Source organism: Platichthys flesus, chromosome 21, assembly GCF_949316205.1.
Source record: "Platichthys flesus chromosome 21, fPlaFle2.1, whole genome shotgun sequence".
Taxonomy (NCBI): domain Eukaryota; kingdom Metazoa; phylum Chordata; class Actinopteri; order Pleuronectiformes; family Pleuronectidae; genus Platichthys; species Platichthys flesus.
Genome location: NC_084965.1, coordinates 11,157,444 through 11,179,930, shown reverse-complemented (window position 1 = coordinate 11,179,930; position 22,487 = coordinate 11,157,444). Strand labels below are relative to the sequence as shown.

At 43.5% G+C, this 22,487-nt stretch overlaps 3 protein-coding genes across 6 annotated transcripts in view; 2 read left to right on the top strand and 1 right to left on the bottom strand.

Annotated features, from left to right (window-relative positions):
- The first annotated feature begins 2,288 nt into the window (after window positions 1-2,288).
- On the top strand, window positions 2,289-11,348 carry pdk3a (pyruvate dehydrogenase kinase, isozyme 3a). The gene is made up of 12 exons (XM_062379405.1): window positions 2,289-2,713; window positions 5,112-5,253; window positions 5,379-5,450; window positions 6,270-6,454; window positions 6,552-6,641; window positions 7,417-7,494; window positions 7,969-8,045; window positions 8,180-8,281; window positions 8,374-8,481; window positions 8,595-8,708; window positions 8,853-8,973; window positions 10,710-11,348. Exons 1-12 carry the CDS (start codon window positions 2,611-2,613, stop codon window positions 10,742-10,744), a joined length of 1,227 nt encoding a protein of 408 aa, XP_062235389.1. The 5' UTR covers window positions 2,289-2,610; the 3' UTR covers window positions 10,745-11,348.
- A 771-nt stretch (window positions 11,349-12,119) lies between these two features.
- Window positions 12,120-20,563, bottom strand: LOC133932634 (choline-phosphate cytidylyltransferase B-like). 3 transcript variants are annotated; one of them, XM_062379406.1, is made up of 8 exons: window positions 20,321-20,563; window positions 16,284-16,383; window positions 15,648-15,764; window positions 15,361-15,512; window positions 15,154-15,232; window positions 14,913-15,055; window positions 14,188-14,376; window positions 12,120-14,058 (listed from the first exon to the last, which is right to left on the bottom strand). In XM_062379406.1, exons 1-8 carry the CDS (start codon window positions 20,399-20,401, stop codon window positions 13,834-13,836), a joined length of 1,086 nt encoding a protein of 361 aa, XP_062235390.1. In that variant the 5' UTR covers window positions 20,402-20,563; the 3' UTR covers window positions 12,120-13,833. The 3 variants fall into 3 exon arrangements, with proteins under 3 accessions (XP_062235390.1, XP_062235391.1, XP_062235392.1); XM_062379407.1 differs by having other exon boundaries at window positions 12,120-14,052; XM_062379408.1 differs by lacking the exon at window positions 20,321-20,563 and adding an exon at window positions 19,076-19,236.
- An 883-nt stretch (window positions 20,564-21,446) lies between these two features.
- pola1 (polymerase (DNA directed), alpha 1) overlaps window positions 21,447-22,487 on the top strand; it is a 46,001-nt gene continuing 44,960 nt past the window's right edge. For both annotated transcript variants that reach the window (XM_062379873.1, XM_062379872.1), the window contains exons 1-2: window positions 21,447-21,604; window positions 22,032-22,159. In XM_062379873.1, the coding sequence (XP_062235857.1) occupies window positions 21,556-21,604; window positions 22,032-22,159 (177 nt within the window). In that variant the 5' untranslated portion in view covers window positions 21,447-21,555. The remainder of the gene's footprint in view (window positions 21,605-22,031; window positions 22,160-22,487) is intronic.

Here is a 22,487-nt window from a genome sequence, read left to right as displayed (position 1 = left end):
CTCAGATGGGGGTACGTGAGATTTAAAAAAAAAAATATTAAAAAAATTGTGACCATTCAAAAATCCTTTAAAAATTGTTACTCAATAAATATTCAATAAAATATAAGTAAGTTCATGAACTGAATTTGATATTCAGTAGGTTATTCAATTTCGTTATCCTAATATAACTTGAGTCTCCCCCATACCAGGAGGGCTTGACCCTTTGTCAATTGACTCTGTGCCGCAGGGTAGATCAAATGGGAACAGACATTGTGGAACAAGTTGTAGGAAACCCTTTTTCACTCCAGCTGGATAATTCCAAAGATGTCAGTGGAAATGCACAACTTGTTGCTTTCGTGATACTTAAGAAATTTATGAGCACATAGTATTCCGCAAAACTTTAGAGGGGAAAACAACAGGAGAGGACATCTGGAAATCCTGCAGCAGCATCTGCACGGACGCAGCAGCATCAATGACAGAAATTACACAAAGAAATACTGCATTATTTGAAATCAAAAGCATTGACATAAGTTAAGTGTGAATTACATAAAAGTTGATATGCCGGAACACGGAAGATGCTGGCGTCTTTGGCATAAACATCAAAGAGGGGAGTTGGTGTACGGTCGAGATGGATTTAAATCAATACAACATGCAGTCATGCAGAAATGCTTCTTGAGAAAAGAAACTTAATTTTATTTTAGGCTTTGCAGTTATTTCTTCAATATGAGTTTCAAAATATAAAACCTCCTGTGCTGGTTTACATCTACCTCTGCATTCATAAACCTGTGGTGTCTAAAAGGCTGTTCAGCCCCAACAAAACTAAATCAAATTAAATAAATACCGGATAAAATAACTAAATACTGTTAATAACACAATACTACATAATGAATTGCTACATTACCTACAATAAAAGCTTTTTTTATTAGCCATTTATTATGTGTTGGATTGTTTAAAGTTTGGAGGGGTATTGATTTCAAGGTTACATTTCTTTTTTTAAATGCCCCAAAAAATCATATATGAATGAATGTTGACATTTTAAATTCAAGCATGTTTAATCTATATATGAGCTGTGGTCTAAGTGGAACACTCCAGGTGTAATAGTAATAAAATAGAGTAGCATATCCAATAGGACATGAATTAAAGTTTAATCCATATTTAATTACTCAGCCCTTTCTGCCAACTTCTCTGTGAAATAAAATGCAATTATTATATAAAACTAAATCTATCGCACATCTGATTGTCTGTGTTTAAACCTCTGGAATATGACGATCACAGTTGTCCATCTGAAAATGCATATTCTCAAACTTCTGCCGCTAGGTGGCGGTAGAAACTAAAATGTGAGTGGAGCCTAATTGTAATGAACTGCAGCAGATGCCTGACACAGTGTTTTAATCCACAGTGAAAACATTCACATCAAATAATAAAAGAAAGTATAAAAATATTTGTTACTACCTATTGCAATATGCAGTATTCTGTGTGTGTGTTTGTACTTGTTACATTTATATAACTCAGTGTGTCATTGACCAGCTGCATGTAAACAAGTCAAGCTAAACCACGATGATTGACAGGCCTATCGACTAATCGGGTTGCTGCTGTGGCTCACTTCCGTTTTTTGGACCAATCCCCGCGGAGCATCAACAGGCCTGTGCCAAGTGCGGTTGAGTGGAGACTTTGAATCTACGTGTTGTCCAATGATGTCAGGTTAGTCCAGACACACCGGAAACCTGGAGGAAATCTTTCAAAAATAAAACGCGTTGTTTCGAATGCAACGGCACTCTCTAAGCAACATTTGCTGTTTTTTGTTTGATATGTTATTTAAAAGTATAAATAATAAAACAATTATAAGGTATGTGAAGGACACAGTTCTAAATGTTTATTTATTTAAAAATATTTGTTATTAAAATACAGATGACATGGACTCATGCAATAGGATTGTATACAATAGTGGTAAATCTTCTGCAAAAAATTTACAACTTTTTGCACAAATGAAGCTCTCCTCCTTTTCTATCATGGGTGATAAACTCAGTCTTTTTTGTGTCTTTGTGGTTGTTTTGAACCATTTAGTTGTGTTTATCTCTGTTTTATTTGTATGCTTTTTATAGTTGTTATGTCTCTCTGTTACATTTTGCATAATGGATTACAATCGATCTGTGCAAAAATAAGTTATTTATGTGAATCTACTGGTTTGACTTAAACAGCTAGAAAACACTGTAAAGTCTCATCATTAGAAAGTGCTAACACATCAGCTCGGCTAAATTTGACGGGCGGCGTCTTAATTTGAAACACGTTAACCGGAAGTGTGTGTGTGTGTGTGTTTTCTCCCCGCAGGCTCCCCGGGTGCTGAGCAGAACTGAAAGTCCAGGGATGAAAACGAAGTAGCGGCTGAGTCCACAGTGTCCTCACCGTGTCATGTAACCTTATGGACGTTTGTCCATCGTCGTGTGGTGTCCTGCCGGAGCCCCGCGGGTTTGGGACACATGTGGACGCCGCCGGGAGAGGAGCCCTGTCTGCGTGTGCGCCAGTCAACAACACCGGGGATGAAGCGGCCGTGTCGCGTGTTTCCTTCTCTTCCTCCTCCCAAGGGTCTTTCTCGCAGCTGAACCGGAACACGTCACCTGCACACTTTACAAAATGAGGGTCTTCGCGTCCCTGCTGAAAAACGCCCACCCCAAAATCGAGTACTACTCCCGGTTCTCTCCGTCCCCGCTCTCCATCAAGCAGTTCCTGGATTTCGGTGAGTGTCCTCCCGATGCAAACAAGTGTGTTGTTTACCCTGTTGTTCCTCTTGAGAGTCTCTGCTCTGGATTTGATGTGTCACTGTGTTTATTAATAGAGTTGCACGTCTTGTGCTGCCAGCTGCCATGACACCTTACGCTTTCTGCGGGTCAGATCTGCCCTTTTCACTGTGGGGTTTACTTTCAGCCATGACAGCACACACACACACACACACACACACAGTGGATGGATGACAGCCGTGTGTGTGTGTGTGTGTGTGTGTGTGTGTGTGTGTGTGTGTGTGTGTGTGTGTGTGTGTGTGTGTGTGTGTGTGTGTGTGTGTGTGTGTGTGTGTGTGTGTGTGTGTGTGTGTGTGTGTGTGTGTGTGTGTGTGTGTGTGTGTGTGTGTGTGTGTTGGAGTGTGTGTGTGTGTTGGAGTGTGTGTGTGTGTTGGAGTGTGTGTGTGTGTGTGTGTGTGTGTGTGTGTGTGTGTGTGTGTGTGTGTGTGTGTGTGTGTGTGTGTGTGTGTGTGTGTGTGTGTGTGTGTGTGTGTGTGTGTGTGTGGATGCAGCCAGGTCCTGCATGTGTGGAGGGTGAACCCAGCTTAAACTTCCCCATTTCTTCATCGCTCAACAACAGGAATCCATGTGCCTTGATCGGTGTGGTTCTCAGAAGTAACCTGAACGCTCATGTTTTCTGGGTGTGCACACATTTGTTGAGTCACCAACTGTGGCAGGCGGACAAGAGACCTGACAGTGCAACACCACAGTTACTAATTCAGCAGCTGAACTCAAGGCCTTTGTCCTAATCCATCTTCTGATTAACACAGTCGTCCGTCTCTCTTACACAATTTGCTCTCACAGCTGGGGATTGGACGTGAGAGTAAACACAGGAAGTGATGGCTGCACTTGAGATGCCTCGATAGAGAATGTTCACTTCCCGATACCGATTTCAATATCTGTAATTGCGTATCGGCCGATGCAGAGAACCAAGTCTGAAACCAGGGCATTTAAAACCAGAACTACCTTCCTCCACCAAAGACCTGATGACCCTATTTGTGTGATAAACCACATTTAAATTCACTAGAACCAACTTTCACAAACACTTAAACACTCTTCTCTGACATGTCTCATCCTTTCATCAAGTGAATCATGTAGGAAAAACACAACGATTACTTTTAAATAGCTGTTAACTGTTTACCAGCGGAGATCAGTTCTTCTTTGCTTGTCAGTGCCATTTTTTTTAATGCTGGTATCATTAACCATTGACTCAACCATTAACCTTTCAGTGGGAATTGATAAAATAAGATAAACCTAAACTCACCAGGGAACTTCCCTAATTCTTACAGCAGCAGATAGTCAATAACCAGGTAGACAAGCTATATGTGAAAGTATAAAATAGAATTACCACTGGGCAATAAAATCATAAGAAAAGTAAATACACAGAATATGTACATGATATACACATTTCTCTAAATATATATTAAAAAGATACTGGTGTGTTAGAAAAGGGGAACAAATGGGCCTTCTTCCCAGGAGTGTGTGATTCCAGGGCTGAGTCAGTGTTTGCTGTTTTCACTTCCCGGTTTTATAATTTACTAGGCCTCCCTCTCCATTTGCTGAATCAGGTGAAAGTTTTTCCTTTGAGCTGAGGTGAAAGGAGGCTTCCTGTCGTTCTGCCTGATCATCGAGTTCTTTCACCCCTATGATACAATAACACAGGTTCACATATCTTACTGTCTCCTCTGTGTGGGAGTCTCGAGGTGGATCACAAACATCAGCACAAAGGGTTTCCTCTACCCTAAAAACACAATTGTTCCTTTGTGCAGCCTGAGACTTTACCATTATGTCGCTTTTTGAATATAAGAACCTGAACTGCTTCTCCCCACAGACGTCCACAGTGTTCAGTGGTTCTCTGCTGAGGTTTTATAGGCTGCACGTGCATCTGTGTGAGAGGGAAGCACGAGACCGGAGCATGTTGCACACTGTCAATTACATTAAGTGGAGTAAAAGGATGTTAAAAAGGCCACGCTGGCATTCAATTAGTTAGTTTCAAGAAAACCATTTAAGATTTTATCAGTTTAATTGAGTTTTTCCTGTTTGGATGTAGAAACACAAATCCCTCTAACCTTTCCACGACTCCCCCTCTGGCAGATGTTGGTGCAGAGTCTTTTAGTTTCTGCAGATAGTAAAGTTTAAGGTGTCATGTTAAAGGTTGGATATCGACACCCACCACAGCCTCCAGCTGCCTGGCATGAATGGTAGATTTCATATGACAAACTAGAGTGGCACTCAGTAGAGCCCACACCTCCGCCAAGGCCCGGCAGTCCAATTCAATCAAGCTGCATCCCATAAAACAGAAAACTACCAGAAACTTCTTAAAATATTGTGTTTCTCGTCCTTCTCTCTCTCTCTCAGGCCGGAACAATGCATGTGAGAAAACCTCCTACATGTTCCTGCGCAAGGAGCTGCCCGTGCGCCTGGCCAACACCATGAGAGAAGTCAACCTGCTGCCTGACAAGCTGGTGGGCCAGCCCTCCGTCAGGCTGGTGCAGAAGTGGTGAGACACCTCTTTCAGTTATATTATGTTCTTTGTAAGGCTCCCAGATAATAAAGTTTATAACAGAGTCTGTGATAAGAAGCCTTTGTTAACGTCGCCCTTTGACCTCTTTATCTCCCTATCAGGTACATGCAGAGTTTTGTGGAGTTGCTGGATTACGAGAATCGAAAAGCAGAGGACCCTCACGCTCTGAATGAGTGAGTGATTAATGATGATGAATGATTTAAAGAAAACACTGTATATCATGTACTGTATATCACATAGGTACAACCAGCTGTTGTACACTGGCATATTGTCTACATGTCCCTCATCCACTGCAGCTTATCCCCTTAGTACACACAGATCTCTGCTGACTGCACAGGTAATGCTGTATATTTATCCTATAACAACACAGTGTGATTAACAGCCACACATGGCTGAGGAACGAAGGCAGGATTTGGAATAAGTCTGTTTAGAAAACAGTGATCTTAAGCTGGATACTCGTCCAAACAAGGAATTAAAAAAGAAATTCAAATATTTTGAAATGGTAAACTCTACACAGGAAAGAGCAGCAAGGGTTCAATGAACAGTTAAAAATAAATGTTCATTATGAGTCGTATTTATCCTCTCCCGCATTTTCAGACAGGAACTGATCCCTTTATAGAAAGATGATGTAATGTTTTTCCTGGTGATTTCTTATCGTGCACTATTATTTGTAAATTCCCTCACAGTCGATCTAAAGCCGTTGGAAAATTGGGTCTGTACATTTACCTGAGTTTGTCGAATTTGAAGTATGTAGCAGGAGAGTTCAGGAAGGGGCGTCTGGGTAGAGCAGCAGGAGGCATTTCACCAGGCTGGAAGGAAAAGTTAGTTCCCGAAAATGTCTGTAGGAACTAACTCAGACATAAGCGTTATCACATATCTGGGTAGTTTCAGCAAAATGTCCATAATCCAGTGCTAGTTGTAAAGCAGTGTTAGAATATCGAACATTGATTGTTTTGTTAACTAATTGATGAATTTTGATCTCCTATCTTTAGCTTCCTGGAGCTCCTGATCGAGATCCGTAACCGTCACAACGACGTGGTTCCCACTATGGCGCAGGGAGTCATCGAGTACAAGGAGAAGTTCGGCTTCGACCCCTTCGTCAGCAGCAACATCCAGTATTTCCTCGACCGCTTTTACACCAACCGCATCTCGTTCCGCATGCTCATCAACCAGCACAGTGAGTCCTGAAGAACGTCTCACCAGCCGCTAGCCTTTTTTCTTCTCCACGACCCGTCTCTGCAGCTGACCTTTTATTTCCGTGTGTTTATGTTCAGCCCTGCTGTTTGGGAATGATACCAACCCCGCTCATCCAAAACACATCGGCAGTATCGACCCCAACTGCAGTGTGGCTGAAGTCGTCAGTGGTGAGTTTGTCCACTGTAACACATTAAACAGTATTCAGCCTTTGACTGTCGTATATGTATTTATTTATGTATTATCATGTATATACTTGCTCTTATCATGTCTTTATAAGTACTCTTGTTTTATCATTGTATATTTATTTTGATATACATATTTTATTACATTCTTTATATTTATCTTTTTATTCTTGGACTATATGTTATCGGCTTACATTATCAACACCATTCTATTACCTGCATTCATTGTCGGTTTTATTACTTTATCTTTAATTGTTCAAATTAAGTATTTTAATATTTAATTTCTGTCGTAATTTATTCCCTGATCTTATTGGCATTAGTCCTGAAATGTTTATAATGTTATTTCTAGCTTTGTATCAGTATTTTGAAAAGTGCCGTATAATTCAAAAAAATGTAATATAAAATGTTATATTTGCAAACAATGCTGAAACAATCAAGTCAGTTTGAGCTGCAGCCAATATGTGTAAATTTCATCGGTGGGGATATTTCGTTATTTGAGTTAAGATAATTGCAAAGGTCTTATGGGAAACATAGTTAGCCATGTTTATTATAACATTCTCAGCAGTGTCATAAATCCAACATAAATCCATGAACATCTCTCTGCTGAGCGGCTTGGTTACACAGTGATAGTGTTTTTCAGTAGCCGCACTCTCAATGACCCGGGAATGAACGGAAGCTAAAAGAGGAATCTAGATGTAAACAGTGGACATATCTCGGCTTGTTCTGCCCTGACTCACGTTGTTTCGCTCTCTTCTATCAGATGCCTACGACACAGCCAAAATGCTGTGTGAGAAGTACTACCTGGCTGCTCCTGAGCTCAAGATCGAAGAGTTCAACAGTAAGAAACAAGCGTTTACTTTCATGCTAAAATCCTCTGAGTTTAACCATATCTCCCTGTAATCTGTCCCACAGCTATTACACCATGATAGAGAGGCTAGGTAGAGCTTGTGGGTGGAACTCCAAGTTTACTCCTGTAATGATTACAATGTGTGCCGTCTCATAAACTTCAAAAGACTAGTTTTTTCTTGTATGCGTGTATGCGTGTATTTGTGTGTTTGTGTGTTTGTGTGTGTGTGTGTGTGTGTGTGTGTGTGTGTGTGTGTGTGTGTGTGTGTGTGTGTGTGTGTGTGTGTGTGTGTGTGTGTGTGTGTGTGTGTGTGTGTGTGTGTGTGTGTGTGTGTGTGTGTGTGTGTGTGTGTGTGTGTGTGTGTGTGTGTGTGTGTGTGTGTTAGTGTGTGTGTGTGTGTTAGTGTGTGTGTGTGTGTTTGTGTGTGTTTTGCCCTCTCACACCCCTCGTATTCTTTTCCTCCAGTGAAGGCCCCTAATAAGCCCATCCAGGCCGTGTACGTTCCCTCTCATCTGTTCCACATGCTGTTCGAGCTGTTCAAGGTGAGCCGTGCAGCATCGAGTGCCGTTAACCTAACCAGTTCAGCGCTCTTTAAATGTAATTAAACTGTAATGTGACTATAATTCTATGAGGACCGGTGCTGAGCTGGGTTAATTCAATCTGTCGGCGTTTGCAGAACTCGATGAGAGCCACCGTGGAGCTCCACGAGGACAGCAAAGAGGGATTACCGCCTGTTAAGGCAAAAGTCACTCTGGGTAAAGAGGATCTATCCGTAAAGGTAAATCAGACACTAATGAATGCAGGACCTCCTCGTGCAAAGCATGTTGTGATGTTTAAACGGTGTGTTTTTCTGGTTTTTCTGTTCCTCAGATCAGTGACAGTGGAGGAGGAGTTCCTCTCAGGAAGATAGACCGTCTGTTTAACTACATGTACTCCACTGCCCCGACGCCCAGCCTGGAGCCAGGAGCTGTTCCCCTGGTACACCCTCACATAAAATCAAACCAACATTGACCCCGGTGACCATTTCAGCTCATACAAGATGACAACTGGGGAAAATTGAACTCTTCCTCTTCTTTTCCTCCCCTGTCCAGGCTGGCTTTGGCTACGGTCTGCCCATTTCGAGGCTCTACGCCCGATATTTCCAGGGGGATCTGAAGCTCTACTCCATGGAGGGCGTTGGCACAGATGCCGTCATCTATCTGAAGGTAAAATAAGAAAGTCACATAGGGCAAAGGTTGGAATGAGTTTTCTCAGTCCGCAAGACATGATACATGATAAGAAGTAGTTCTGGGAGATATGCTTATTCATTAAATGACTTCTCATTGGCTGTCGTGTTCCTCCATTTAAAGGCGCTGTCCAGTGAGTCCTTCGAGCGCCTGCCCGTCTTCAACAAGTCAGCGTGGCGGCACTACAAGACCAGCCCCGAGGCCGACGACTGGAGCAACCCCAGCAAGGAGCCACGCGATGCCAGCAAGTCCAAATACAAAGCCAATAGATAACTCCGCCCCGCCCGCTAGCCCAGCCCTCTGCATTCTGCCTCCAGCATGTGCGATGAAATGTTGCCCTTGGGTAAAAAGCTGGGTCTCGGATCAGACTGGCTTTTACATTCCAGTGGTTGAATCTTTGTAAAAGATGGAAGACCTCGACTTAAATCTGTACCCAAAGGCAATGAGCTTCACCAGAGTAGGAGTTTAAAATCAGCTTCTTCCAAATTATGGCTCCACGCTGTTTAATCCCATTTATAAAGAACATATATGTGTTTATTTCTAAATGGGGTTAGACTGTGACCATTACTTCAACCTAAATTCCCTGCATCACTGTTATCGCTCCCTGTCTCTCCCACATAGTCGGCTTTGCTGACCAGGCCGCTGCTTGGCGTGGCTGAACGGGCCGAGCACTGCTGATCTGCGTCTCCCACTCAAACACAAGTGGAGTCAGGGGGTTCGAGTTTCGGTTCACCCAGGAAAAGGAGGGAGGTTCAATTATGCTTTTAACTCAATGCACACTCAGGCCAGTGTGTCATTTGCATAGTCTTCTTTTGATTGCACTCTATTTAATTTTAGTTTAGGAAGCATTGGAACAGGCGTCCACCTTATTTTTAAAGATCTAGTGGTCAGGATTTTTATTTAATGTCACTGAGAGAAAGCCTTACTTCTAGAAACAAACAACATAAAATGACTTTTTAAAGACAGTAGTAGGAGTGACTGTATTTTTATCTTGTTACTACTCAACTCCCAGATGCTATTCAACCACCCACCAATAATGTTAATCAGCAATACTGACCCTGCTTGCACAGGAGCGAACTGCACCTTGATTTAACACCTGCTGATGATGAACAGTGCAAACCGCCGGGATGCTCCTGAAACGCCGCCACCCCAACTTTGACTGTCAAGTAGCTTCAGCAGCACCAGCATGATGAATTGAATGAATCCTCAGAGAAGAGAGGAACGGACCTGATGCATCTCATAAGAAACGATAACATGGGATAATGCATTACATTCATCCTCACTGCATTTCCTCCTGCAAACATTCCAGACCTGTATACACAACCTCAGCTTGGACTTAACAACGCTTAGTGCAGTCCGCCTTGTGTTTCACATGTAGTATTACTAATCCTAATGGTTTCTTTGAATGAGTTTAAACAAAGCTTTTTTTTTAAACGTACTTTTGTTTTATAATCAAAGAGTGAGAATGATCTAGAGGAATTCAGCTAAAATGCAGAAGAAATTCATCAGTGACCGGTTTTTATTTATTCGCGCAAGTTTTTTTTGGACCTTCAATCTTTGATATTGGAACAGGATTACTTTTTTTATGATAACTTATCAGTTTTTATTGATTGCTTTTTTGGTTATTTCTACTCTATAGTAAGTTAGACAGAACTGAAGAGAATGCGGCTCGAGGAGCTGAGCTCTCGACCGCTGAAGCATCTGTCGGTACTGAAACGTAACATCCAATCACAAGTCATGAGAATCATTATCAGGAACTGTACGAGTGCACTTCGATAAGAAATATATTTTCTTTTAAATGCTATAAATTCAAATGTATGTCAAGATTTTTATTAGGATTAGATCAGATCCCAGGTTTGAACTCTCATCTTTTAAAGCTAAATAGAATTAGATAGCTTAAATTCAGCTTGACCCAAACCTGAACGCATTTGTCAAAACCCAATGTTGTTTTAAGTGACTCTCTTTTCTCGTCTCCTTCAGCTCCATGCATCCCATCTGAAAAGACAGGATTTTAGATGAAGACTTTTGAGCGACTCTTCGCTATGGACCGTTTCCTCACTCTCTAGCTCCTTCGCTGTTCTGCCACACTGTAATTCCATCAGTGCCAATGCCTTTGTAAACCTGCCAGTCTCACTGAGCGACGCTCGGTGTCCGACCCGCTGTAGAGGAAGTGTTGTTCGATAGGTTAGAGACGGCCGCCCTCGTTCATTCAAAGCCCTCAGTTCACCGCCTGCAATGTGTGGTCGCCATTATAAGGACAATCTTCCAGCTTCAGTCGTTGACAACCGTAAGAAAGACCGTCTGTACCGATACGGTAATAGAAAATATTGTTTATATACATATATATAAATAAGAATAATGTCAACACTGTATATGCAGCCAGTGTGGAGTGATCGCTCTGTTTTCAGTCCTACTATACCTCCCGGCTCAAAATATTGTTAGTGTTTTTGCATGAGCTCCTCAGTGCGGAGGCAATCATGCAAAGACGTGCAAATATTGCAACATCAACAAAATGACGAACAAGGTGTAAGAGCAGACTAACAATGTGTTTCAGCATGATTACAACTTACAATTCCTACTGTCAAACCCGACAATAAAGAAAATCGCTGTTGTGTGTAATCTGTGAGTTTTTTTTTTATGTGTCAGCGACGGCCAGAGGCGTCTTGTTTACCAGCCGTCTGTCAGTCCATACGTCCCATTGTGAACACGATATCTCCAGAACACCTGGAGGGAGTTATTGCAAATTTGGTGCCGACATTCATTTGGACCTCAAGATGAACTGGTGGAAGTTTGTTTGTCAAAGGTCAAGGTGACCTCATGTTCTCATGAACGTGATATATCAGGAACATCTGGTCAAAAGTCCAGATCATTGTGACCTCGAAAAACCCTTCTTTGGTCTTGTTGAAAGCGTAAGTCCTTTCAAATTTGACAGAAATGTTCACTAAGACTCACGGATGAACTGATTTAAATTTGGTGGTCAAAGGTTTAGGTCTCTTTGGCCTCTTGATTAATATATCTCAAGTCTGCCTTTTGGGGATTTCTTCAGATGTTGACCAGTCGTCACTTGGACCAAAAGATGAACCTATTCGATTTCAGAGATCTCAGGTCACGGTAACCTCAAGTATGTGGGGGTCGTCCACTAACCAGAAGATCGGCAGTTCGATCCCAGTTTCCTCGATTCTGAGTTCCAAATTCCTTGAAACCCTAATTTCCCCTCCAAGTGTGAACGGTTGTTTTGCAAATCTGTACTGTGAAGAGTCAGTAAGACTAAAGAACATGTGCCATGTGTGTGTGGACTGAAACTGCACTGGTTGGCAGAGGCGTAGTACTGCAGTACTTCTACTTTACCTTGTGTCATCTTAAAAAAGAGCAAATACTGCAATACTGTCATGCAGTTGTATGCTTTTGTTTTATTTACATATCAAGCTGCTTGAACATTAAAATTTGAAAGATAAAAAAAGACACATTCTCAAAGTTTTGTACATATAGTGCAGATTAACATGTAGTGCGTACAGGACAGTAAGTTCTCTACATTGCATGAGGGTATTGTATTGTATTGTTAAGGAGGAGGAGAAGTCTGCTCTGATACAGACCAGAGTATAAGGGGTCGTTCATACAGCAAAAGAAAAACACTCGGGGCGAGGCTCCAGCTTCCGTTCACCTGGAGGGCTTCAAATATTGAATATTTCAAGTATTGTCAGAGTTCCGGAGAAAGGGCTGCTTCTCCAGGTACGCCAGTTTTTATTTCACAGCTGACATCATATTCCAAAGAGCGACGAAATGCCTGCTAAACATTGAACGGCTACAAGATGGAAAATTGTCCAAAAAATACCATGGAGAACGAGTATGTCTCTATGAAGTCACTGCAATTCAGGATGAGTGTGAGTGGCTGTGGTGCCGAGGGAAGCGTGTGAGTGGGAATGAGATTCTACTTACTCTTTCTGTGTGTGGTCTCAATGACTGTTTACATTCAAGAAGCTACTGTTTCTTCTGCCTGATCACAACCCAGTGAGACTAACTAACAGGCATTTCACAGGTTAGGTGCAGTTCACTGATCCATATTGCTGCGTGGGAATAAATAAATCAAGGGAATTTAATATTGTGAATCACTTTTGTTACATTACATAAAATCCACAAGTTCTTTTACCCGGCATTTATGATAAAGTCACGGTGGCCGAGACGTATATCACACGATCACATGAGCAGAAATCACAACTGGGACAAAAAGTCAAACACCTGAACCTTAACTCCTCAGATCTCATTTCAAGCGGCGGCAGACAAGCGCCGACTTGACCGTGTGAAGTAACTCCGCTTGTGTCATTGTCACCATCTGTTGTCGCTCACTTCCTTTGTGTGGCTTTCATATTTGTGTTGTGGCTTTTCCCCTTAATGTGCTTGTGTGAGACGTCTCAGCCACCGCGTGAGATGCTGCAAACAAGCACTAACTATGTGTCTGTGTGTCAACAGGTTCTCCGCCTCTCTGCTATCGTAGCGGCTGCCTCAATATTTTCAAGAATCCCTAAACTCCGAGTTCTAGGAGCACAAAGTTACACAGTGATGTATGAATCCAGTTCCCGTCACTTCACGAGACCTGTTCGCCCGTATGTCAGACACAGAGATTGTGTAACTTTGTGCCTTTTCACATCCGGTGATCACAGCAGCTACACAAGACGTCTGCCTCTGCGTCTTCCTAAGAAAACACTAAACTAAACAGAACATGACAAAAGCAGTGAAGGGATATTATGAGCAGGCCATTGTTTGTCTCCATCAGTGCTGGCCAATCCGAAGCAAATCCTCTTCAAAAGATGCTGCAAAGGATTCTGGGCCTTGATATGTGTGTACATATATCCTATGATCCTTCCTCCTTCGTCTTCCTTCTCTCTCCTTGTTTGCCCAGACAACAGAGATAGTGATGGCTTCTTGGCTCTGCAGTTCAGAACCACATCTCCCATGACCACCCTGTGCAGCCAGTGTTTCTAGTGTAGCGTATAGACGTGTTTGTGTTTGTGGGTTACTGTGTGTGTGTGTCTGTGTTGTGTTTGTGTGTGAGCAGTTCTCAGGAGTGAAGTGTTGCGTGTGCATGGGAGTGTGTTCAGCAGTCCATCTACTTCTCATCTTCATCCCCTTCACTCATGCTGCTCGCGGACGCCGACGCTCCTTTCGGGGAGGTCGGGGGCGAGGGCCGGGCGCTGAGCCAGCGCAAGGGGGGGGACGGGGGCGAGGGGGAGCGAAGGGGGGACAGTTCGCGGGTGGGGCTGCTGCAGGGCGACTCCCTGGGGGACAGAGCGTAGGACAGCATTCGGCCACTGCGTTCCTGGAACACCTGTTTCTAGCGAGGGAAAAAGGACTGTTACTACTCGGGGTGAGGGTGGGATTGAGTCAATATATTCACAGTGATAACAGTCTATATGGTGATGATGATGATGAGGATGAGCGTGGCCTTGGTAGAGTTATTTACCCAAGTTCCATCTGGTCCAAAAAGTTCTAAGAAGTTACCGATGAATTCCCTGGACTTCTCCTCCCACTTCTGGATGAGGTCGTTGCTCTTCTCCTCCACACGGTACACAAAGTGTTTGCTCTTCTCCTCGACGGTGCGAACCTTCTCCTTCATGCGATCCACCTGGTTCTGCAGCCGGTACTTTTTCTCCTGAGCGGATCAAATGGGGAGGAAACATATAAAGTTGAATCTCTTGAAGGAATGTTTTCACTGCATCCTGACTCAGTTAAACCTGTTGGGGACTGGCTGGTGTTTCACTGCACATTTCATGTAATGTTTTGGAAAAGAAACACGTTTCCTTTGAGTTGCAAATCTAAATAATGACGCCAACATAATCCTGAAAAACTCATAAGCTTGATATGATTTCTCTTATTCTTTTTTTTAATCACATAATTTTATCATATAACACTAGATGGTGCTATGATCTAAAATGATATGATATAAACAAAAAAAATATATTTAATTGTCTATGGAGACGAGCTGATGTTTGTCTAAAGCTCAGGAAAAAATTTAATGAAATGATTGGTTGTCAGTGTCAAAGACAATTATAAAAGTTAGACAGAAATATTTTCTTCAAATTCAATCAAAAAAAGTACATATGTGGGTGACTCATTTAACTGAATGTTTCATTGTGATGTTCAGTATACAACGTAATGGTTGCATGTAGGATTGATCAGTGACTGTACGTTGATGTAGCTGACGTTGAGCTCCTTGGCCGTGTAGCCACGTTGGAGGTTTCGTCGGGCGTAGACGTCGTAGTCTCGGACAATCCTGGTGATTATGTCGGACGTTGAGATTCCCTCTGTCCTCTGTGTCGGCACGAACATCCCTGGTTTACACAACACGCACACACAGACACACACAGTTTGAAAACTGATAGGAGAAACCTGCGGAGTTGTCACAGCCTCAACTTTCTGGAGCACTGACCTGCCTCCTTGATGTGTTTATAAACATCCTCGCTTCCTGCTGAGGAGTATGGGATATCGTCATGAGCCACAAAGTCGATCTGGGAAACAATCACAGGAGCGAGGAATGTTGCATAAAACTGACATGAGGTTAAATCGAGACCCGGGTGAACACACAGTCGGTCTCAAACATGTCAGTGAACATACACAATATGGGATTTGGTGGTACCTTGTGTTTCTCCAGGAACTCGGGGGTGAGAGTCCAGGGGGCGTCTCTCAAAACCTCGTCCACGTAGCGGCAGTGTCTCAGCGCTTCATACCGTTCGTGCTCCGTCATGACGGTGAAGCCCTTGTACTTATGAGTCAGCTCATCACTGCACACTGTTCCAAACACACGAGAAAGGAAGCCCCACAAAACACATTGAAATCACACCAGTTAGACAAATGGGTTCTTTTTTTACTTTGGCATTTCATTATGTGCGTGTTTGCATTTGTTCTTCATTCGGTCTGTCTTACCTCCGACTATAAGGTAAGTGTTGGGGAAGAGGTTCTTGGCCTGCATGAGGGCACGAGCATGTCCAGAGTGGAACAGGTCGAAGATGCCGTCTGCGTAGACTCTGACCGGTCGGTCCACTGAAAACACAAGAAAGCAAAACTTAATCCTTTCATACAGATTTCTTTGACATATGCAAAATATTGCGTCTAAAAAATGCTTATCCAACTTTTGGCACATCTTATAGTGTATTGACAACATTCTGTACCAAGTTAATGATATTCATTGGAATGTATCAACTCTCTATCCAGGAGATTACAGGTGGTTATTGGGTTTGTGCATCACAATGGACCATAAGGGCTTTTTTAATTATACTGATATTATTATTCACAGCACGCAGGTCTTTCTGTGTGGAGTTTACATGTTCTCCCAGTTTCTGCATAGGTTTTATTATGAACTTATAAATAGCTAGATTTACACAATTTGCAAGTATTAATAATCCTTCTTTGATAAAGACAGTAGAAACTATAGAGGAAGGAGCTGTATAACTCTGCAGATGCAGTAAAGCAGCAGTGGTTTTTGAGACGTACGTATTTCCAGGAAGGAAGAATTCATGTGAGTATTGTATTGAATATGAGCATGAAAGAGAAGAGGTCAACCTGGGGTCCCTCGGCGGGCCTGGGTAATGGTGAGTTTCTCATGAGGGGCGCGGCAGTCACAACTGGCCTCCCTGGCAAAGATGGCCGGCTCGGTCAGCGTCTGGGACAAAGGAGAACAGACAGACCCTGAGATTTAGATACAAGTACAGACCAAATTCCTGAAAATGACGGCGATGAGGTTTTCCCAAAGGCTTTTACAACATCTAAATTACAAATATTGTTATTGCATTAAATTACATATACATTAATAAACATTTTTTTTGTATTTGTTCAAAAGAAACATGCATGCCCATCCCAGTGAGTGGCAGGCTTCTGTTTCCAGCCTCATTTCAGATACAGTATCCTCCATTAAGTTACTGACCACAGATGATGCCGGCTCCATGTTGGGCCGAATGAATTCAGTGCTGCACTCAGTGTTATTGATCATGGACTGTGTGTGTGTGTGTGTGTGAGTGTGCGTGGGTGTATTGTGTGACAGACAGTAAGGACAGAGTTATGGATCTGTTGTCAAAGGCCTCACAGGCATAACTCAAATACAAGGAGAAGAATACGAATCATGTGGCCAGAATGTAGGTGACCTCGCGGTGAATTGATCAGAGGGTAAACAATTATAATATTTAGATAATTAAATCTTGGACCAGGCAGATGGAGGAATGATGAGAGACGGCGGGACACAAAGAAAAAGAAATGACAGAGCCAGAGAGGACATTGGAGATAAGAAGGACGACACTGTTAGCACCAGCTCAAGGTTAAAGTGCTGCAGTGTGAGCCTGACAGGAAATGTGTTTCCGTGTGCCATCTGTTGACTGCAGGGAATACTAAGATGAATCTCATTCACACCAATAAAACACAGTTAGGAGTCAGTACGGAGCAGAAAGACGTGGGGGTGTAAGAGGAGGAGGAAAAAAGGGAAAGAGATCCAGTCTCCGGGGCAAATTACGTCAGGAATATCGTCTCGGAGCAACAAAACAAAACCGGAGACAGTCTCATGAGCACGGTCTGAAACAGGCCGAGGAAATGGAACGCAGGAAGGTGTTATTCTTTGGTAAATATCAAATCAGTGGTCAGCTCTAAATGCTGAAGGGCAGACACTGATTTCTTACTTTACATAAGCTCAGCTAGCGTTAAGCTATACAGGGAGGGTTTAGATTTTTATTTGCAGAGGTTGTTGGAACCACACCTTTGGAACAGAGATGAATTATCACTGTTTTGAGAAATGACATGATAAAGTCCAACAGCGACAGTTCCTGGACGTAGTGTGTGCCCATGAATCTAGACGTTACACACAACTGCAACGTTTTTCCGGACTATTTTGTCAGGAGAATGTCACGAAAATGATGTTTGGGCATTATGCTGAGTTTTCCAGGATATTTATTTGTCCTAAAACCTTTTAATGGTGAAAGAAACCTGCGCTATAGGATAACATACAGCACCGGGTTGTCTTGTGTTCACCCTGTCCATTGATATATTTTCCCCAGATGATAATTAAGGGATCTAGATGAAAAACATCAGGCATATTTAGGGGGACTGATCTCTTTGAGCGTGAGCAATCTGGTGCAGCTTGATTGAATTTGAGGGGACTGTTGGGTCTCAGCAGAGGTGACCTCTCTGCTGTATCTTCATTTGGTATAAAAACAAAGCTTGATATTTAATAATCTTAAATAAGGTTGGAAGACATAGAACATATATTTAATGGCTAAAAAAATGTTGGTAGATTTGTGTACTAAGTATTGTAACTATTACACATTTGGCAGTGAGGTCTGTGTCAAAGCCAATGTCAACTAAACACAAGGAATAACTGTAATGCTCCACAAAAATGAAACAACCACATCATTCAAACTTATTTGTAGAATGAGATATTTGTTTATAACAATAATCGTTTTCTTTTCACTGTATTATATGAATCGCTGAAATGAAGAGGTCTGGAGACAAGTGGGTTTTAATGGATATGCATGTAAATGTCAGTCAAAAGAAGCAGCACATATCAGTAAAGCAGGTAAAGTGTTAGAGCAGCAAGAGGAACAGACGGGAGGAATTGATCGTTAACATTTGCCACATATGTATGACTCCCCTTGTGATGTCTCTTTCCCTGACCTTTTAAATTGCCAAGACATTTTGCTAGCATGTCTTCATCTTCTCTACACTGCCCCGTCCGTTTGCAGTTGGAGCCATTAGATCTGCAACCACAACAGCAATATGCTGAGGGAGCGTCCTCGTCACCTCCTTGATTCCTCGGGCACGGTGGGGGGGGGGGCTTACAAACATTTAGCACAGAGCAGATGGTGCAGCTTAAACACTAACAACCAGCGGCACACAGGCCTGTTAGGAGGGCTGGTTAGAGGCCGCTTTGTAAAACCGACTCTTGGACGAGCAGAGAACATCTGGCATGAGAAAGATTAAAGCCCCCCCCCCCCCCCCCCCCCCCCCCCTAAAAATGCATGAGAGAGGCAGACAGCGGCAAAGATGAGACTGCACGGGCACAGAGATGATGGAGGGAGGACAGAAGATGGAGACAAGTGGGAGGACCGAACAACAGAGGAGGAGAGAGAAGGAGGATTTCTGTCCTTTCAGCAGGACGTCCATGCCCCAACACACGCACACAATGTCCACTCAGCAGTCTGAGCATCTCCCTCGGCCACTTGCTGTTGGAGATCTGTTTCATAACAGGGGGGGGGGGGGTGGGGGGGAGTTATGGGATGAGGACCCGTTCTTTGTCTGCCGCTCTCACACTCTGTACACACCACAAGACAGCCATACACAGGGAAACACAGGCTTTACACAGACGACCCTACCGTCCGAGGATGCGGGCAGCTGTGCTCGAGCTCCTCCATTATTTCCAAAGACTCGGTGGTCCCTCAGCGATGTGACTCAGCATCAGTGCAACGATGCGGCCTCTCCACTCTCTACTCTCTCTGCCTCTTTCTACTTCATCCGTTTCCCCCGCCCACTCTCTGCTCTGACTCTCTGTCTGTCCTTCCTCCTCCCTTCTCCTTCCTCTTCCTTCACTCTGATGCCCCTGCTGCAGAGAGGTGGAGGCCACAAAGAGGTCTCACTCTGACTGTTTTTTCTTGAAGCGCAACAAATTGTCATACCAGTGCAAGTGTGATTTGATTTTAGGGTTTGTGTATCTGTTTCATGTTGTCGAAGTGCAATAAGGCCCTTAAGTTGATCTGGAGTGATCAGTCAGATCTGTCTGAAAATCCCCACATCAGCATCACTAGCCACCTGAGAGAAAGCAAAGCACTGGGATGTGCTGCTTGATACGCACGGGTCGGATTACACAGTGCAGGGAGTCACTGTGTCGATAGACGATCTCTGCTCGCTCGCAGACTGATGAGCTCTCTCCATGGCGACGGAAAAGAGGAGAGAGCTGCGGGAGAGGACCAATCAGAGAAGAGCTCCGGCGTGCCAGCAGCTCAGGCAGCGGCGGGGATTGGGGGAGTGGTCCATGGCACCATTGGTGAGAGGCCGATCCCCAGCATCACCCAGTGTCCACTGACCAGGGACATGGTTCGATTGTTGTAGATGTAACATATACTAAGAGTGAACTAGTGATTTTTGTTGATTAGTATTGATTTCTTACAGGATGTATTCTGACAGGATGTATTCTGACAGGGTGTATTTTGCAGAGGATATATATACATATTAAGGCTGTGGATAGCTTAACCTGCACCCTCAGATTTAAACTCACTTACATTAATAATAAATAATAATAAACTTTATATTGCATTTTTCAAAACCCAGTTTCAAGGTGCTTTTCAACTTACAAATGAAAGATTGGAGGTCTAGGAAACATGTTTATAAGTTGTTGCATCTAGTTAAAGTTGTTTGAGTTCGCTCACAGTTTAATATACAGATCTATCCTCTTACTATACGTGCAAATCGGCACAGAAATTAGAATTCGATGTTTCCAATGCTTCTCAGCTACTCACATTTTTTTTTCAAATGTTTCTCAGCAAACTGACTACTGTAGCATCATTAAAACACACAGTGAAATAGGGTTTCCACTCCTTTTCGTGCGGAAGATGCATGTTTACCTTCAGTGGTCCCCTTCTGCAACAAAGAGGCGCAACAGCTGCGCAGCCGGAATGCGCTCTGACGCGTCGCTGCTTCACCATCCTGTCCCAACACCAGTCTGTAGAAACCCCCGGTGCTGAACTGTGTTCTCTCCTTCGCTTTTTCCGTCTGGTAATCGCGTGAGAGTCCGCGGCTGGAGCCCGTTTGGGGTTCAATTCCAAAGTGCAGCGGAGCGGCTGCGGTCCGTCTGTCCCAGTCCGGTCAGGTCAGCTGCTCACCAGCAACTGGTCAGCTGCGACCACTGTGGACACACTAGACCCTCTGTCTACTGGGCTGCACCCAGTGGAGGACATAACTCATGCAACTTGCACTTTGTAGCCTGGACCTGAGAAGGGATCACGCCTTCTCCACAGTAAAAAAAAACAAAAAAAAAACTATAAGAACAAAAATGCATTTGAGAGAACACACCAAAATAGTTCTTAGTTTGCATAACATGCTCTAATAACGATTTGCTTCTAAAGCCACAAATAGGATCATAATGGTGATGTGACCATTATCCCACAATATGTTATGAGGCTATTCGGGTTAGATATGGATTATTGATGTAATGGTTTCAAGAGGCTAAAATATGCTGTGGGGACGAAGGACAAACCAGCTTTTGTGATTGCATTGTTCACTGTAGTTACTGTGTGGCCCCAATCTGGGACAGGACGCCATTGTGCCCTCCATAGTCCCGCCCCATCGCCATGGAAACGAACTTTATGGGGCTACACAGGCACAGACACTGAAAAGATGGAGAACCACGTGGCCTGGTCCTAGTTTGAAAAATCTAATTTGAGGATTGTCGCAGAGATGAATTTACCATGATGCACAAATATACTTCTAGTGTGAATATTATATATTATTATTTATAAACTACATTTAAGTTATAGCCTGTATGTAGAATGTACTGTACATTATATTATTTGTATATATGGTATGATTATATTGTAACACACGGTTCTCTCTAGTAAACATGCCTTTTGATCGAGTGATATAAACAAGATTCTTTCACTGTACAACACTGCCCCCGATGGGCCAGAAATTATATAATCCCATTGGCTGGCAGTGGCGTGATGTCATTTCCTGCATATGACTTTCCCCGGGAAGGCAATTTGGCGGGTGATCGACCTGTTGTTGTGTTGACTGACCGCTTTCCTACCGACCGACTCTCCGGTGCTCACCAGCTGCTGTCAGACAACAAGAACTTACACCCATGGCTCCGGTGTCCAACCCCGACAAAGACACGGAGGCTCAGGAAGCCGGTGAGTGACCGTGGCGCTTCGTTTGTGAGCTAACTCTGACGGACTGGCTCGGACGGGAACGGACACGTTAGCCAACACACTTGCTAGCTTTCCCCGTCACACCAGCAGAGGGACCAGGCTTTGACCATTAGCAGGGCTTGTGTCTATAACGTTGCAAACATGCTAACAGCTAGCAATAGAGGTTTAGCCGTAAGCATAATGTAAGCTAGGTCTGCTAACATCTACCTCCTCATCAATTTACCGTTAATTGCTCAAGCAGCCATTGTTTTAATATCGCTAGCTATCCATTCAGATGTGTTTATTGTTCAGGTAATGTGAGTTAAAAGAGAAACCAGGTCCCGCAGCGCAGTCAGGGTTCGTGAGGCTGAATCAAACTGTCATGTTGGCCACCTGCCGTGTCGTCATGGTGACGTGCTCCTGTCCTCAGAGGATGGAGGGGACTCCTGCGGTCTGGCCAAGTCTCGCTCCCGGCGGGAGAAGAAGGAGAAGGGGGGCAGGCAGTCTGCGCTGGAGCAGCTGAAGAAGGCCAAGAAGGGGGAGAAGGTCAAATATGAAGTAAGTGACCCCGTGTAGAAAATATCCTGTGTGTTACTGGGTGTGGATTGAAGTTAGCAGGTGGTGACACCTCAGAGCTGCAGCCCCTTGACTTGTTAGGATCCATGAACACATCTTCACTGACGCTCAGCTGGTCTTTGCCCAAAATGTAATGTCCACATGTTTACCTGGTCCGTTTCTTTATCAAAACAATTCCAACATCTTGGCTCGTTTGCTTCTTAGTTTCTTAAAAATGCTTCACAACTCCAGCATATTCTCTTACTTGCAATCAGAGATTTATTACGCAACGGTTTGGAACCAGATGAAGGTTCAGTACCGAACGTAACAT